Source organism: Rissa tridactyla, chromosome 6 (genome assembly GCF_028500815.1).
Source record: "Rissa tridactyla isolate bRisTri1 chromosome 6, bRisTri1.patW.cur.20221130, whole genome shotgun sequence".
In the NCBI taxonomy this organism is placed as follows: domain Eukaryota; kingdom Metazoa; phylum Chordata; class Aves; order Charadriiformes; family Laridae; genus Rissa; species Rissa tridactyla.
The window spans coordinates 10,004,009-10,021,110 of record NC_071471.1 but is presented as its reverse complement, the minus strand read 5'-3'; the positions used below and the strand labels follow the sequence as shown (position 1 = coordinate 10,021,110).

Here is a 17,102-nt window from a genome sequence, read left to right as displayed (position 1 = left end):
GCTCTGCTGTGCCTATATGAGGTGGCTTGGGTGGTCTTTCAACTCATATTAAGGTGAAAAAATTTCCATTTAGAAACAGGGAATATTTCTGCGGGGCAGACTGGAAGGAAGTTTGTATTAGAGTAAGGAAAGATACTCTGTAGGAGTCTGGGTAAAAATCACCATTCTTGCTTTCCATCCTGTAATAAACCATTTTCTAGGCAGAATGCAATGCTGGCATGAAAGGCGGTTGGAAGCACCAAGAGAAAGCAGCGAACGCGGCTGGTGAGGCATGGCGCCGATTTTTGTAGCACTACCCAAAATGAAGTGGGGTACCGCGGTTTGCACCTGCCCGTAACCAAAGCTGGCTGAGAGTGTGCAGGTGTCCCAGCGGCGCACAGACCTCCCTCGCTTCGCTATCTCTGCACAAGTAAATGGGTTTAAAATACATAAAACAGTGGAAAGCTGCGATTCTGCATCACTGCAATTACTGCTAGTACGGGCGGTAATTTAGTGGAAACTGCTGTGCATGTTGTGAAGTGTTTTGTTCGCAAAATGGGAGACAGAAACCATTATTTTTCTCTCTTCCCACCCACACCACTTAGAGACAACCTCCTGCCATCGGAGCTTGCTGAGGGGCAGCTACTGCTTGTCGAAAATCTGCAGGTCCTTCTGAGCTGATGAGGCAAAATGAAATCCAGCCTTCAAAGCAGGAAACCACCCAAGTTAATTAAAGAAGAGAATTAACACCTCCATGTTGCCTCACCCTTGGTTCGCAGCAAGACTAAGCCGCGCTGGGGGCTGTTGCAGCCCGATGAATCATGACAAATAGCTTTTACGTGGCTCCGAAATGTTAGGAAGAGTTGAGCACCCTTCAGTGAAGGAGTTTGCATCTTCCCCTGGGGAGGCAGGGAGCTCCAGAGCCTGAGCAGATGCTGACAGGTCACCTTAGAGACTTGTGAGGAGAAGTGGAGATGATGTGTTTTCCCAGAGCACTTGGAAATACATAGTGTCTTTTTTCTGTATTTTCGCTGCTCTCTGGTTTGGCATGGCCAGGCTAAGGAGATATCTGCATGTCTTGGGAGGAGTTCAGAGGTGCAAAAGCCCTGCAGATGGGGCTGGAGGGGTAGGTGTGTCCAACATCACTGCGCCCAAGAGACACGTCACCCAAAAATTCCAACAGTTTTGAACCAGGAAGGCTCAGGAAAGGCTGTGTCGTGGTGGGGAGGAGAGCTCGACCGGGCAGGAGGGGATGGACCCCCTCCTGCCTGTCTCTTCCCCTCCCTGCCACGTTGTGCTGGTTGGCACAGGGCACCCCGTGGCCTGGGGACCCCGTGGACATTCTGCTGGTGTGAGGGACAGCCCCTTCCCCACAGGGCAGGGATGGCGGGTCCTGCCCCACCTTGCTGGGTACAAACGGGGAAATTCGGAGAGCCACAGCTGCCCCCCGTCGCACATTCTAGCGCAGGGGACAGGGGTCTGCAATTGCTCAGGGGGTGGGGGGTGGCTCTCTCTGGCATTTGAGAGGGGAGAGAAGCGGGGTGTGATAAGGAGGGTTCATCATCGTGGGAAGCAGCCGAACCAGTGAGGGTTTCGTATGGTACAAAGCAAGCAGAAGCACTAAGGCCAAGCGCGGCTCCAAAGCCTGGGATTACACTTTGTTGTTCCCCACTCCACAGGTCACAGGCGAGGGATGTCGGATGTGCTGCAGCGGGAGAGGGCAATTGGAAAGGGTCTCCACTTTCATCAGGTTTTTGTTGTTACTTGAAACAGCCTCTTTTTTTTTTTTTTTCAGGGAAGAAATTACATATTTTATTCATTTTCTGTACAGAAAGGAATGGTTCTGGAGCACTAATAGGGATGTTTCTAAGCAACGTTGTTTTCCCACCGCCAGCTTCAGGAACAGTGACTTTTCTTTTACATTTTTGTAGCAACAAGCCAAACTGTCTGCAGTTTATACGCAGGAAAAAACATGCCATGGTTTCGCCAGTTTTGCTTAATCGGATGGGGGGGGGCCTGTATCACCGCCTCGGGGCTCACCCCACACCCACAAGGGTGCATGCAGGCATACGAGAAAGGCTGTGTTGTGCCCCAGGCCCTCCTTTTTGGTGGTGGAGGTGGAGGATGTCCATGGAGACGCCTGCAGGCAGGTCCTGCACCTGCAGATGCTGCTGCCTCTCCCAGGGGCTGGCTTTGTGCCCTTCCCGATTCCCCCCGCTCTGCTCAAAGCCCCTCTCTCTCCTCCCACCTCCTTTCCCCCACCATCTATTCCTCTCCGCATGTTTTTTGCATGCTGGAATACTCAGAAATGCCTGAGGAGCGGTAGGTTTTGCCTCCTCCACACACCTCCCTCACGCCGAGGCCGTCGGCATGGCCGTGGGCACTGTGGCGTGGGCAGCGAGAGCTGGTGGTGCCCCCATGGACCCAGGACCCCCACCCACCATCTCTCCCTGGCAGACCCCGGGGGTTTTTGAAATGGGGTCCCTGGTCACCTGCCACCAGGGCTGCTTCGGTAGGACCCGCACGGGATCCATCCCCTGGGTGTTGTATTTCTGGTAGAGGTGGGCCTCTGTGGGCAAAACCACCAACACGGAGCAATGAAACTGGGGTTGGAACAAGAGAAAAAAACAGCATTATCTGATTTCTGTCAAGCTCTTCTAAGCCTGATGATTCCTCTGTGGGTGTGGAGTCGAAAATGTTTTAGTCATTGTATGTGTTATTGCAGAGATTTTATTTAAAACTTATGTTTTTCCTTACCAAAAAAACTCTCACCCTTTCTCTCTCTCCATACTGACAGATAGATAGACGGATAGATGGATAGACAGACAGACAGATAGATAGTTGTATGGATAGACAGGCAGATAGGGTGGTTATCCTGATCCCGTTGTACAGACGGAAATAATGGAAGTAGATGAGCTTAAAGCAGGGTTTGCTCAGCGCACCTTGGACTAAAGCAAAGCTGCTCAGCAGCTTTGTCTTCCAAACAGCCCAGCTGTCACTTACTGCTTTAAAATATTAAACTCTTTGTTTTTAGCCTCTATCAAACACGAGGCTGTTTTGGAGGTGGTTCCAGTCTGGCTGGATGCAGGGTGGGGGGAACTGTCAGCACCCAGAGCTGGTCCTGGCTGGGATCAGCCTTAGCTTCGCTAAAGCACGATGCAGCAGGTCAGCTCAGCCTGGTGTCGGGCATCACTTGAAGTTTATCCTGTGGGTGGAGGCATATGGTTTTGGACTGAGCAGGAGCCACCTCCCCTTCTGCAAACCAACAGGGACCTGGTGGGGTTATGGAGGCAGAGGCCGATGCAGGTTCAGACACCTGATGGTGTGGCAGCCCTGCCCAGTGCCGGGAAGGGGAGGTTTGGGCTGATTTGGGTGCATGTTAATGGAAGTGGCCAAACCCAAACTCTCCCCCCTTTGAACAATGAAGGGCAGCAACGAAGCAAATCTCCCACCTGGATAACCAGGATGTATTTTCTTATAATTGCTTTGTCCCTTAACAATGGGAGGAACCACTTGTAGGTTAATGAGTTGCTTAAGCTTGCTTCCCACTGGGAGGGGGCTGGCTCAGCCCTTGTGTGGGGGGCTTGTCATGGGCTTCAAGCTGCTGCTCTGCCAGCCATGTGCAATGGGAAGCGTCTGGTACCTAGGTGATGGTGTGCATGGTGTGCTGCGATCGGGCTGGAAGATTAATGGTGAAGGTTGTCTTAAAGAAGGGAATTATTCTTCCTGGCTGCTTGCAGAAGGGCAAGGGGAAGTGGGTTTGCCCTGCACCAGGGCTGGGTGCTGAGGTAGGTGCTTTCTCCTGTTGATGTACCTGGGGAGCTGGCTCTGTGTGGTTTGGGGCCTTCCCCCTTGCTGGACGTGGCTCTGGAGGGATGGGGAAAGCACCTGACAGTGGTGGCTGAGGGATGCTTGGTGCTGGTGGGCTACAGGGACCAAGCTTGGTGGCTGCTCGTGGTTCCCTGCAGCCTGGTGCTACAGCATCCTCCAGCACTGCAGTTTGCTGCCATTGATGAGCTCCCTTACTGATTCCACTACACTAGAATTAATTAAAAGTGAATAATTACAATCGCTTTCTGCCCTGTGCCACAGGAGACAAATACCATTCCTGCCATATGGCACGGGCTGCTTTGTAGACATGTTTTCTCCCCCGCCTTCTCCCCCTTTTCTTTTAATTAAAGAGACTGTTACCTCTGAAAATCCCCCAGACCTGAGCGGGCACTGGTGTGCCACACCACTGCCCACACGGTGCCTGGGGCAGACCTGGCTGTGGTCCACAGTGATGCTTTGCTGCTGGGGATGGGGGCCCTGCCAGCACTGTGGGAGGACGCGGGTGTCTCTACACATAGTTTTGGGGGGGGCCCTCTACCCCAATGGCTGTGGGAGGCACCTGGCACCCATGCAAATGTGGAGCTTCAAATGCAGGAGCTGTGTTAGGCACTTAGTTAAAGATCTGTCCTGCAGCTGGCTGGGTGCATGGAGCCTGGTCTGAGTGGGTTCAGCTACTGCCCATCCTGGGGGAGGGCAAGGTGCTCGGCCATGAAACAGGGACCTTCCCTTCTTCTGACACCCAGGAGCCTTGCTGGAGGTGTGTGAGGTCTGGGGTGTCACAAGGGGTGCAGGGCTGTGCTGTTACGTGTTGCCTTGTCAGTGGCTAGTCATAAAAATCGTAGAATATTTTGGGTTGGAAGGGACTTTAAAGACCACCTAGTTCCACCCCCCTGCCCTGGGCAGGGACACCTCCCACCAGACCAGGTTGCTCCAAGCCCCATCCAGCCTGGCCTTGAACACCTCCAGGGATGGGGCAGCCACAGCTTCTCTGGGCAACCTGGGCCAGGGTCTCACCACCCTCACACTCAAGAATTTCTTCCTCATGTCTAATCTAAATCTCCCCTCTTTCAGTTTAAAACTGTTCCCCCTTGTCCTATTGTTCCACTCCCTGATCCAGAGTCCCTCCCCATCTCTCCTGTAGCCCCTCTAGGGACTGGAAGGGGCTCTAAGGTCTCCCTGGAGCCTTCTCTTCTCCAGGCTGAACAACCCCAACTCTCTCAGCCTGAGAGAACATCACTATGGTGGGTTTTCTCCCCATATCCTCTCTCTGGATACCTTCTGACAGAGCCAAGCCTGTCCCCCCCCCCAGCCCTGTTGCTCCCTGTATTCCCTTTCATTTCTCATGGCTCCCTGGGATCCCTGAGCCTGCTGCTCCTGGGAACTCTCTGCTCCAGGCTCATCCCACCCACACCCTGTTCACGTCCCTCCTAAAACTCTTCTCTTAGCCCAGGCTGGAGAGGGAGACTTTGCTGCAGGGACAGCCGGCTCAGCCTTGCCATGCTGCCCAGAACCTGGCTCAGAAGAGCAGTGGGAGGGTATGGGGCAGGGCTGCCCGGCCTCTCGCTCGGGTCTTGCTGTCCGCAAGATATATATAAAAATTATATATTCCTTTTGGTCTTGTTCAGCTCTGTCTGCACTGTCAGCACTTCCCCTTCCGAGGAAATAATTAAACTAGAAGTTACCATAAAAGCCATTAAGGAGGCACTGGGTAAGCACAAGAGGCAAAATGAGCACCTGGGAATTTTTCAGATCTTTTGGAATCCTCGCTGCTGTACCTGTGTTAAATAAGGTTTAGGTGGGGGCTGGACTGGGCACCACTGGTTTAAGGCAAGGGCTATGTGCTTCTTACCTATGTGCAATTCCCACTTGAAAAGGTTTTTCTCAGCTTGGGTGAGGCGAGCCCTTAACAACCATGGGATTATAATTGGCCACCCCCCACGTACCCTGTGAGCTAATTGGGACAGCAGCATCCCAGGGAAAGACTGGCTTTTCAGCCAGAAATGGTTTAGTGTTACTTAAAAAGCTGGCTTAAGCAGAGGAGATCTGGAAGAGACTTGCAAATAGCTGTTCCGGTGAAAAGGCTTTGCTAACGGCATAATGGAGTGGAAATGAGGAAATAAAAAGCTTTGGTTAAATACTGCAGAAAGTTCCTAATAGGAGGGAACAGCCGAGCATGCCTGAAAGGTGGAGCTGATGTCTCTGGTGAGCAGGGCAGTCACGGAATTTCAGAGTTGGAAGGGACCTCTAGAGATCGTCTAGTCCAACTCCCCTGCTAAAGCAGGACTGCCCAGAGCACATCACTCAGGACTGCATCCAGGTGGGTGTTGAAAGTCTCCAGAGAAGGGGACTCCACCGCCTCCCTGGGCAGCCTGTTCCAGCGCTCTGTCACCCTCACCGTAAAGAAGTTTTTTCTCATATTTGATTGGAACTGGCTATGTTCCAGCTTGTGCCCTTTACCCCTCATCCAGTTACTGGGAACCACTGAAAAGAGTCTGGCTCCATCCTCCTTAAACCCACCCTTTAGATACTTGTAAACATTAATAAGGTCTCCCCTCAGCCTTCTCTTCTCCAGGCTAAAGAGTCCCAGCTCTCTCAGCCTTTCCTCATAAGCTCCAATCCCTCAATCATCTTTGTTGCCCTACGCTGGACTCTCTCCAGTAGTTCCCTGTCTCTCTTGAATCGCTGCAGATGGCTGGGGAGGGCTGTCCCTGCGGCAGAGGAATGGCACCGGGCACCCTGGGCTGCACCCAGATCGCGTCTGGGTTGGATTCTGCAAGATGAGCTGAGCTCTTACGTGATAGAAACCAGGAATAAGCCCCGCCATGAGGCTCTTGGTGTCTTTGTCCTTTTTGCCCCTTTTCACGCTCAGCCTGAACCCCACAGTGCCCATCTCTGCAAGCTCAGGGAGAGTCTGTGAAACCCCAGTCAGCAGCAAGTTCCAGGTCTATTTTTATAGAGATATTCCGTATGATTAACACTTACTTCTATTATGCCGTTATATGCAGATTTATGTTGATGAGGTGGTACCCTGGGGTGCTGCGACGGTTTGGAAGGTTGCAGGGTAGCCTGAATAAGGCTTTTAAAAACAAAAGTGGCAATGAGGGGAAAACTTTCCGACGGACTTGTAGGTCTTCTTTCTTCGTCATTAGGAGAATGGTTTCAGACTTGCAGGTAGCCAACAGTGCTCTAGGATGTTATTCCCATCGAATGCCCTTCTAAATGGGTTTAGAATTGCTGCACAGTCAAATTATTCTCACTTTTCACTGCCAAATATTAATCACAATTTTAAACCTTGGATTGCTGTCTTTTTAACCAAAATTAATGTTTTGGGTGCAATCTAATCTTCCTACACAGCCACGTTACAAGGAAAAATCCCCTGGAAATGGATCTCCTTTGTTTCTGAGACTTGACAAACTGTAATTCTTTTTCCTCTGCATTTTTACTGTCGGGCTTTATCCCAGATGTGTCTCGTTGCTCTTATCACCCCTCTGTATTTCTGTAGAATGTGTTAGTCCCCTCTTTTTTTCCTTTGTGTCCCTTCTTGACTTACTGGTGCTGAACCAAAGAGCTCTTGAAGTCAAAAGTTGCCACCTTGCCTTTTCTCATCCGTGTCAAACCCTGGCTCCTCAGACAGGCAACAAGCTCTCCTTACCCATTGTTCAAATCTGACACATCTCTCTAGCATTTTCCTTGGTTTTGCCCATGTCTTTGCTCACAGCAAAGTAGCTAACAAGCAAAACGTGCTTTTCTTTTTTTTTCTTTTTTTTTTTTCCCCCTCCAGCCTTGGGAAACTGAGGGCTTTTTCAGCCCTGATCCTGGCTGGATCCAGGTGGTGCTTGTGGTGGCCTATCTCCATATCCCTGCATGGACAGGTGTCAGCCCGTGAGCACCCGTCTTGTTTAACCACTTGTTTCTAGCAAAATAATTAACTTGGGCTTCTTCAATATTGCAGTTGGGTCCAGAACAAAAGTATCGTTTCTGTATATAGTTTCTCCCATGTTTAAAAGCTAAGCTGTGTGCTGGGTTTTCATTGGTTGGTTTTTTTCCTCTCCGTTTACAAATGAACAGCTGTGGTGGGACACAGGGACCCCTGCTTTGTCCCCAGCATCCAGCTGGGGCTGGAGCTGCAGATAAGGAGCAGTGCATCTGCTGGAAACAAGGGAAATGGGAATTAGTCACTGAAGCGAATCTGAGAGCGCTTCATGCCCTCGAGTCGGAGAGACTGGGTAATTGCTGCCCAGGCAGAGGCCCCGCTCTCTGCTGCGGGCTGGGAAGAGGCGCCAGCAGTTGAGCACAGATTTTTCCAGGTCTCTGCATGGCTGAAATAACCCTTCACCGGCGGACCTGATGCCTGCTCAGCCGGGCCACTGCCTGCCAGGCCACCAGGCAAAACACCCAAGCTCACCCTGGCCAAAACCCCTACAGCACTGGGAACTGCAGCTCTCAGCCTGAGGATGATGATGAAGGAGCAGGCCCGGTGCATGTGCAACTCCCTCCACTAGCAAGAGATAATGAGAACTTGATTTTTTTTTTTTTTTTTTTTTTTTCTTGGTGAAGACCTGCCAAATGGCAGAGGGGTTGGTAACCAGCCCTGTGGCTGTGCTGCCTCTTTGGGTCCCGCTGCTTGAGTCGCTCCTTTCCAGCAGGAAGGTGCTGTTCCCTGGCTAACGCCTCCTTCCCAGCCTTTTCCCCACCTGCGCCATTTGCATGTGCTGCCCGGTGGTCTGCGTCATGTTGGCTGGTGTTTAGCAGCAGCAGCTGGTACCTGGGTGCTGCCACAGATGCCGGCGTCCTGGAGCGACATTCCCGCATCGCTGCCCATGGCCAAGAACCTGTGCTTCCTCGGGAAATGGATGTGCCCTCTGCTTGGAAAAGCCCAGTCAAGGGAAATGTCGTCCCTCCCCGCGTGCTGTTTTGGTCCCTCAGTGTATTTTTAACAACATCTCTGAGTTGCAAGCTGTGTTTTGAATGAATCAGGCATTCATCTCCCGCGCTCGTTAACCCAGTGCAATCTGGCGAAGGACCGGTGCTGCGGGGACGGTTGTGTTAGCTCAAACTCCCGGCTGTGCGGGCAGGGAAAATGCCACCTTTGGTTTATGCCAGGAAAGAAGAGCTATGTCAAACCAGTGTGTGAGGCTGGGCTCTCAGGCGCTTTGCGTCCCCACACCCTTCGCTGTCCCCTGCCCTGTTTGGCCCTGGCACTGGGACAGGGTGGTACCTGCTCCCTGGAGAAGGAAACAGTAAACACTTAAAATTAGAGATACAAAGAGCAGAAACAGTGTGGTGTGTCCCTTCCCAAAAATCAATGAGTGCCCTATGTTCTTCAATGTATTGTGTTTGGCTATAAGTGTCCTTTACTAAACGTTTCGTTGACCCGTGTGCTTTCAGTGAGGCTTGCAGAGCTCCTGCTGTGGGTATGGTGAGTGAGGCTGCCCGCAAAAAAACCCAGATCCAACAGGGAATGCCGCCACTCCCATGTACCTTTCCCCATCCCGTCCCTTCAGGAGGCTTCTCCAGTGCCTTCAACTCTGCTCTGCCACGTCCTGGGTTTGGGCAGCAAGGTAGTGCTTGGCTTCAGGCTTTGGTTTTAAAATAATTTAGGAGTGAGGTATTAAATACCTTTGGGTCTTGCTTGCGGCACAAGTTTGGGATAAAGGAAATGAAGGTATTTTCAGATTGGCAACTGGAAGCAGTTTGGAAGGTGCTGCTGGAGCTGCAGGGACAGGGTCCTGGATCAGGCGGTGCCCAGGCAGCCGGGTACAGCAGCAGATAAATCTCCTGGTGCTACTCTGTGTGCGGCGAGGTCAGGCAGTGGTTTGTGGGGAGCGGTGCGGTCGTTCCAGCTCTGTAAAGTGCAAGGGAAGCTGAATATCAGCAAGAAGAGAAGCAAGATAGCTGTGCTAATGAGGAAGAAAAAAACAAAACCAAAAAACAAACGGTGTATAAGAGGCTGATTTTTAATCGGCTGCTTCTAGGCTAGGCAAAGCAATCCTGAGAGACTGGAGGCTCCTGCAACGTCCTCAGCAGCACTGAGTTCCAATTTGGAAGGACCTTTTTTTTTTCCTCCTGAGAGAGTGATTAAATAGCATCAGCATAAGCCCTCGGCGGCGGCACTGGGTATCTGGGCGATGGGCTGGGCTGCCTGGTCGGGGCTCAGAGATGGATTGACACACTCAGGACTTTAATGGTAGCAAATAACACTGCTGGCGCCAGCTGCTGAGCAAGCGGGATGGTGGGTACCACCGCTTGTGGGTGCTTGTGGGGGAGTGCCCTCTCCTCTCCACCTGCTGATAGCAAGTGCCGAATAGAGACGGGCGACCAGGGCAATAACGCCCATGAGCTGACCGACAATTACTAACAAAAAAAATAACATATGAAACACCACCTTTCCCTAGAGAAAGACCTGTGAGAAGGACCTTGGGATGCGGGGACAATGGCGTCTTTAAAGCATGGGCCGGGAGCTTCAGCACCCCCCAAGGCAAAGCACACGAGCAATAGCTGTGTGCCAACTCATACGATTATTTTGTATACAAAGATCATTTCTAGCCTTGAAAATATTGCTATCACTAGCCCAGAAAAACCCGAGGAGTCCACGACTGCTCGGGAGAGTGATGGCAGAACCCCCCCAACACTCTCCTGGCTGATTTTTCCGCGTCCCTCCCCACCCATCCTGTGTTATCCCCCTGTGCAGGGCTCTATTCCTGCGGAAGGGACCCGCAGCCGTCCGGCAGTGCTCTGCCCGGTACCCACGGGCACCGGCGCTCCCGCAGCTTTGCCCAGGGAGATGCTCAGCCCACACATGGCCAGAGCAGCTGATGCAGATGGGGCACCTCGGGCTTTTGCTAGGTTTTGCTTGTCTTGCTGTCCTGGTTGCTGTCCCAGAGCAGCCATTCTTGGGGTTTTGCCTGGGCTGCTGCTGGTTCAGCTCTGGGGACTGTGCTGGTTAATTGTCCCAGACTTGGGAATTAGTGCAATGGAAACACAAAGGGCTTTTACTGTCCAGTTACTTAGAAACCAACCATTGATTTTTACATGGCAGCTTCCAGGCACGTGTGTCTATATATATGTGTGTGTGTGATATATCTACACATATACTTACACCTGAAAGCTGCAAAATAGATGTAAATGTGTACATATTTTTTTTTTTTTGCTTGGTGGGGTTTTTTTTGTTGTTTTTAGGGGGCTGGAGGAGAACTAGTTCTCAAGAACTGTTGCTGTTTCAGACAAATTGCTGCTCTGCCCCAGGACCAGGAATCAAATCAGTGGCTGCGTGCTTTTAAGCAGCACGAGGTCCGTGCTGGGAGGCGAACCATGCCGAGTGGGCTGAGTTTTTAGCTGTGTTGTGGCTATATGTGTTGGTGTGGCCGCTTCGCTTTCTCACTGCCTGCCCGTTAATTAGAGCGTGCAGTTGAGTGAAGCGCTCGCAGGCAAAGGAGGGCTGGAAACGATGGGAGTAGCTGGGGGCTGCGATGCTCTCCAGGCTGGACCACAGGCTCAGGGAACCTCCTCCCACGCTGCCGAGCAGCTTCTGAGCTCATTTTGCGAGAGGGATCTTGCACTGCAAAGACTTGGCATTTTCAGTGTCGGCTCTTTACTACTGATATAAAAATTTCCAAGTACCCAGGTCACATGTGCTAAGTAAATGGCAAAGACAGCTTTAGAAATTCAAACACAATATTTTTTCCCAGATTTGTTAGTGGAACAGACTCTGCAAGGAGCTGGTTATCGTTCTCTGGAGCAAAGCCTGGCTCCTGTGTGTGTGTGTGTGTGTGCTTTACCCCCCCCAAATCCGTGGGGTGCAGAGGGATGAGCCCTGACATGGCTTTGTGGTACCTGGGCTGAGACCCTGAGGCAGACCCCACTGCTGAGGGGAGTGGTGTGCTCATCAATGCATGCGAACACCTGGGGTGTGTATACAGGCTATGCATGTGTATACAGGGTATGCATGTGTATTTACGTATGAAAAGGGTATACGTGTGTGGATGTATATATACACCTATGTAGAGAGAGGGGTCCAGCTGCATGGCCAAGCTGTGCCCTCGCAGCTGTGTGCCTGTGCAGAGACAGAGCCAGGCTTTGAAAACCAGAGAATAGCTTGGTGAGAAATACGACTTAAAAAAACCCCCGCTTCTACAAAATAAGCGTAAACTGTTTGGAAATCATAGAAGCATAGAATGGTTTGGGTTGGAGGGGACCTTAAAGACCATCCAGTTCCACCCCCCTGCCCTGGGCAGGGACACCTCCCACCAGACCAGGTTGCTCCAAGCCCCATCCAGCCTGGCCTTGAACCCCTCCAGGGATGGGGCAGCCACAGCTTCTCTGGGCAACCTGGGCCAGGGGCTCACCACCCTCACACTCAAGAATTTCTTCCTAATATCTAATCTAAATCTCCCTTCTCCCAGCTTAAAACCATTCCCCCTCGTCCTATCGCTCCCCTCCCTGATCCAGAGTCCCTCCCCATCTCTCCTGTAGCCCCTTTAGGGACTGGAAGTGCTCTAAGGTCTCCCTGGAGCCTTCTCTTCCCCAGGCTGAACAGCCCCAACTCTCTCAGCCTGTCCTCACAGCAGAGGGGCTCCAGCCTCTGATCATCTTTGTAGCCTCCTCTGGACTTGCCCCAACAGGTCCGTGTCCTTCTTGTGCTGAGGTCTCCAAAGCCAAGAGCATTTGACTTCTCCAAAAAGCATTATGTAGTGGGTGGGCTGACGCCAGAAGTAAGGTGGAAATCCCAATCTCGGGCTCCTCTTTCCTGACAGAATGGCTGCAGCTCTGTCTGGAACACACAGGCAGCTGATGGATATTTGCCTTTTAACTTTCTGAGGGTTATGCTTTATGCTGGTGAGCAGGGGACGACTGGCATCATTTGTGCTATTCTGTGGGTTTTGTTATGCAGGTGTCCATCTGTGCTTTCACTCCAAAAACTAATAAAAAAGGGAAAAAAAAAAAAAAAGAAACAAAAAATCAGGTCAGTGCCTGCCCCAGCCGTGCTGTGAGCCCAGGAGCTCGTGGTGCTGGAAATGCAGTTGCAGCATTTCAAATAGCTACTCGAGGACAAGTTCCTGTCTCTCCCAAAAATTTAAATTCCTGTCAGCAGTGCTAAATTTTGGGTAGAGCAATGGAGTTAGGAGGCTCTAGGCAAATACCTGAAATGGCCACAAAATCAAACGTGTAAAAAGAGAAAGAGCTGAGCACTTTTCCTGTGCAACCTGCTCTGCGTGACCCTGCTCTGGCAGGGGGGTTGGACTAGATGATCTCCAGAGGTCCCTTCCAACCCCGACCGTTCTGTGATTCTGTGAAAGAGCAGGGCAGGACCTGTGCTAATGTCGAGTGTTTTGTCTGACCCCTGTCACTGTGGGTGAGCGAGGCTTTTTTTTTTTTTTTAAATTATTATTTGGCTTTAAATAATTCATTAGGAACAGCAAAAAGTGCAGTGATTGTTCACGGTGCTCTGTAGTGGAAGGTAGATAGATGGTCCTGAGATTATACCTTGATCTGGCAAAAAAATTGCACAGATCCAGCTGGAACATAAAGGTTAAAGCAGGAGGGTATAATTAAAAGGGTATTTTGTACTGCAGAGATAGGTTTAAGTTAGGGTAGGGGTTTAATGTATGGCACATTTCATGGCCTCGGGGCTAATTATCTTGTCTCCAGCCTGGCTCTGGGAGATGGGGAGAAGGGTGATAACTTTATCTCGCTGATGTGGAAAAGCAGCCGGCATTAGGGATGAAGCCGCTGCCTGTCCTCGGGCTGGGAAATCGTGGGGTGTTTTGTTTGGGGGGGAATCCATGAGCTTGGGACCCCCCACAGTAACCAGACCAGGGGTCTGCTCTGATGGATGGGAATGTTTTGAGAAGCGTGAGGGTGAATAAGACAAAAAGTGAAGCTGAACAAGGTGAATATGTTAGTCTGTGTTACTGCAATGAATACTGAATGATGATGAAAGTGAAGGGAATGCATGTGGCTTATTCATGGCACTCCAAGCGACATCAGGTGTGAGATACATCTGAATGTATTTGGGTTTCTTCCCAGCCCCATGAGTGATCAGAGCTTCTCCCACAGCCTAGTGAGGCAAGGGATGGTGGCAGTGCATCCATCCTTCTCCAAACTGGGCAGCTGGCATCCCCAGAGAGGGAGAATATGTCCCTTTTGGAGGAGAATGGATGATTTGCACAAAAGCAGGGTCTCGTCTTCACCAGCTACTGATTTCGCACCGGGTTATTTAAATTGTGTGTCCCTGCAGGGTTAACGATATTTTCTAATTATTTTCTTTTCCTTCTAGAAACCTTGGAAAATCTGGACTGAGAGTCTCGTGCCTGGGCCTGGGTGAGTAACCTCCGCTGGTGCTGCACTCACTGCAGCCACACGCTGCCCCGGAGTGGTGGCGGCTGCTCTTGGATTTCAGTATATAAAAAACACCCCCAACCTGTGCTCCCTTGGAGCCTCAGCCTGCGCTCAGTCCTGAAGATGGCTCACGACAGAGGCCATTATGTGTGTTGATAGCAGCTCTGTGCATCAGCCCAGGCGCTTGCCCGCAGCCTGAGGCGATGCTTTCCACCCATCACCCCCGGGTGGAACTGTATGAGGGTTTCTGGAGTAAAGTCCTTCTAATGCAGCCTGATCCCCGCGAGGGACAGCCCACAGAGACCACATCTGAGATGTCTGTGAGTGCCCCCAAGAGCGTTAAGTCTCAGAGCTCCAGTCTCAGGGGATGGCAATCTGCCTGGGCCGTGGGCAGATTTTTATTTTATTCAGTGTGCACACCTTGCTATTTCTGTTCCATACTGGTTTGAAAACTAAAGAATATCTTATCAATGTTTCATCTTACCAATGTTTCATCACAAAGCGCATCTATAAGCACTGCAGCACATATGTGCTGGTCCTGTAGGGATGCTGGGGTTCCCGCCGGCGTTGGTGTGGTGCCGCTGGCCTTCCACTGCCGGCGAGGAGCGTGTGCGATGGACTGGGCCCCTCCTGATGGCTTTAATCATGCGAGTAATTTCTTTGATAACAGTTGAACCGCTCACCTGAAGAATGCTTAAAAGTGCATGTGTATATGTTAAAAAAACCAAACACTGTAGAAAGGAGGAGGCTGTTTTTCTTGCAGCCCCTTCCTGCAGTGCAAGGCTGGGGCATCAGGAGGGCCAAGGCTGCAGGGATGCGCAGAGACCCCCGGGGTGGATGCTCTGCTCTGCCAGGGCCCCTCCAGCCCTGTGTTAAAGGGGGGTCTGGGCTCGGAGGTGCCAGCATGGGGAGGTGGGGGCACCAGCGGCTGGGGGTACTGGGCTTCCTCCCGTGCTGCCGCCTCAGGGGGGAGTGGGTGAAGGGAGGAGTGGGCAAGGACCAGGGTTCTGCCTGTATTTTGTGCCTGATGTGGTGGTGGGCATCCCCTTCCAGCTGCCCACTGGTGCCAGTTGTGCTCACGGGGCAGGTGCCCAAGGGGTTAGCTCATTTTTTCCAACAACGCTTTGAGATTTGGTTTTAAAATAGAGTGAAATGTGAAAGTCACCCTGTATCACAAGTGATATAAATAAGGCCTATTCTGCTAAGAAGAGCTCTTCTGGTTAAAATAGACCCAGGCATTGAAAGGAGTCGTGTTCTTATCTGGTTCAGAGATTTTATTTATCATCCTTAGAGATCACCAAGAGCTAATGTTGTTGTGGTGGAGAAAAGCTATGGGAAGGAAGTAGCATCTGGAAAAAAAACAACCAACAAACATTTTGCAGAGCTTTTCTTTAATTTCAAGCATGTGGAACGGCAGCAGCATCTAAATATATTGAGCCTTTGTGTGTGCAGCTGTGCGGGATGAGTGGGGGCTGAGGAGGGAGCAAGTGGCTGCTCCGGGCGAGGGAAATGCATGGGTATTTCTTCTGCGGCGCAGCTCGTCCTCCCCTCCCACCGCAGATCTATCAGGTGTCCGCTTTGAGCACCGGCTTGCATGACTTTTCTAAATAGCTTCTCTTTCGCAGTTCCCTAAAAGACAAATGTGTTTCCCTAAACTCTCTGCAGCATGAAAATCTAATTTAAGCTTTACTAAAGTTTCTGAAGACTCAGCGATCTTCTTAAAAGCCTTCCAAAATCTTAGCAAGGTGGGAGCGTGCTTCATCCTCTAGTATGAAAAAACAGAGAAAAATGTGAAGCAGGAGAGAAATCAAAGGTAGGCAGTGCAAGTCAATGCATAGCCTTTAATTACATCCTGCTTCTCCCAGCTCGCACTCTAATTAATTAATTTGCTGGGTGTTGCTCGTGGTGTGAGAAGTGTTAAGTGAGCAGATGAGGTCAGCTGTGTTAGTGGGGTGTTTCACAAGGAGAGAGATTTGGGAAGGGACTGAGCATCACTCCTGGGTTGCTGAACCTCCATCTTCTCCCACTGGAGCTGGGACGGCTCTGCGGGGCTGAGCTCCCCCAGACCCAGCTCCTGCAGCATCCCGGAGCAGAGCCCCGCTCCAGGCTGGGCTTTCACCTCTGCCTTTGGGCGATCTAATGCCAGGTGAGGCTTTGGATAAGGAATTTTAATTAGTCTAACCCTGAGCAAACACATATCCCTTTCTGTGATGCTGGCTCTGAAACATGATTGCAATGCAGGGGAAAAATATGGTCACATTTTTCTTATAGTTAATTCAGAGCAAATTCTGCCTGTAGAGGCTGCCTGTTGATTTTTAGAAAATGTTGAGACAGCCTCCAACAAGGTCATTAGCCGCGATTCCAAGGAAATGAGTAGCAGGGTGAAACCAGCCATCCCAAACCCCGCAAATCCAATCCAATGTACAAAAGCACAGGAGAAACCTTCCAAAACAAGCGGTTCCTCCAGCCACCGGCGGGATACCCCACGTTTGTGATCAGGTACAAAAATAGATGTTTCCTGAGCAGAAAGGGCTCAGCTTCTGCCATTACCCCCTGGTGCTTTGCTCTGGGGAAAAGCTTTTGCAAACCTGTTGTGTAAGATTCACCCAACCCGAAGGTCGTCTGGCCGCGGATGGCGGTGAAGGGGTCCCATTCGCACCTGGGTGCTCGCAGCGTGCAGAGCCAAGCATTTGCTGGTTGCTCGAGCGCCAGACCAGACCCACGTGCCAAATCTCTACGTGGCATCATCCTCGCCAGCAGCAAGCCAGGGATAAAATTGTACTGGCAGGAGGCGAAGCTATGGCTTTCATCCAGGAACCCTCTTTTTTTTTTTTTTTTTTTTCCTGCAGAGGTGACACATCTGCTGGCAATGACATTATCGAGTGGTGAATTTTGCATCAGCAAATAACCCAGCAGTAATCACACCTTGCTAGGCTCTGGGATGTGATGGAAAT

At 51.1% G+C, this 17,102-nt stretch overlaps 1 protein-coding gene across 4 annotated transcripts in view; it reads left to right on the top strand.

Annotated features, from left to right (window-relative positions):
• The window catches only part of KCNAB1 (potassium voltage-gated channel subfamily A regulatory beta subunit 1), an 84,682-nt gene that overhangs the window by 46,355 nt on the left and 21,225 nt on the right, over positions 1-17,102 (top strand). For all 4 annotated transcript variants that reach the window (XM_054204437.1, XM_054204438.1, XM_054204440.1 and 1 more), the window contains one exon: positions 14,087-14,130. In XM_054204437.1, the coding sequence (XP_054060412.1) occupies positions 14,087-14,130 (44 nt within the window). The remainder of the gene's footprint in view (positions 1-14,086; positions 14,131-17,102) is intronic.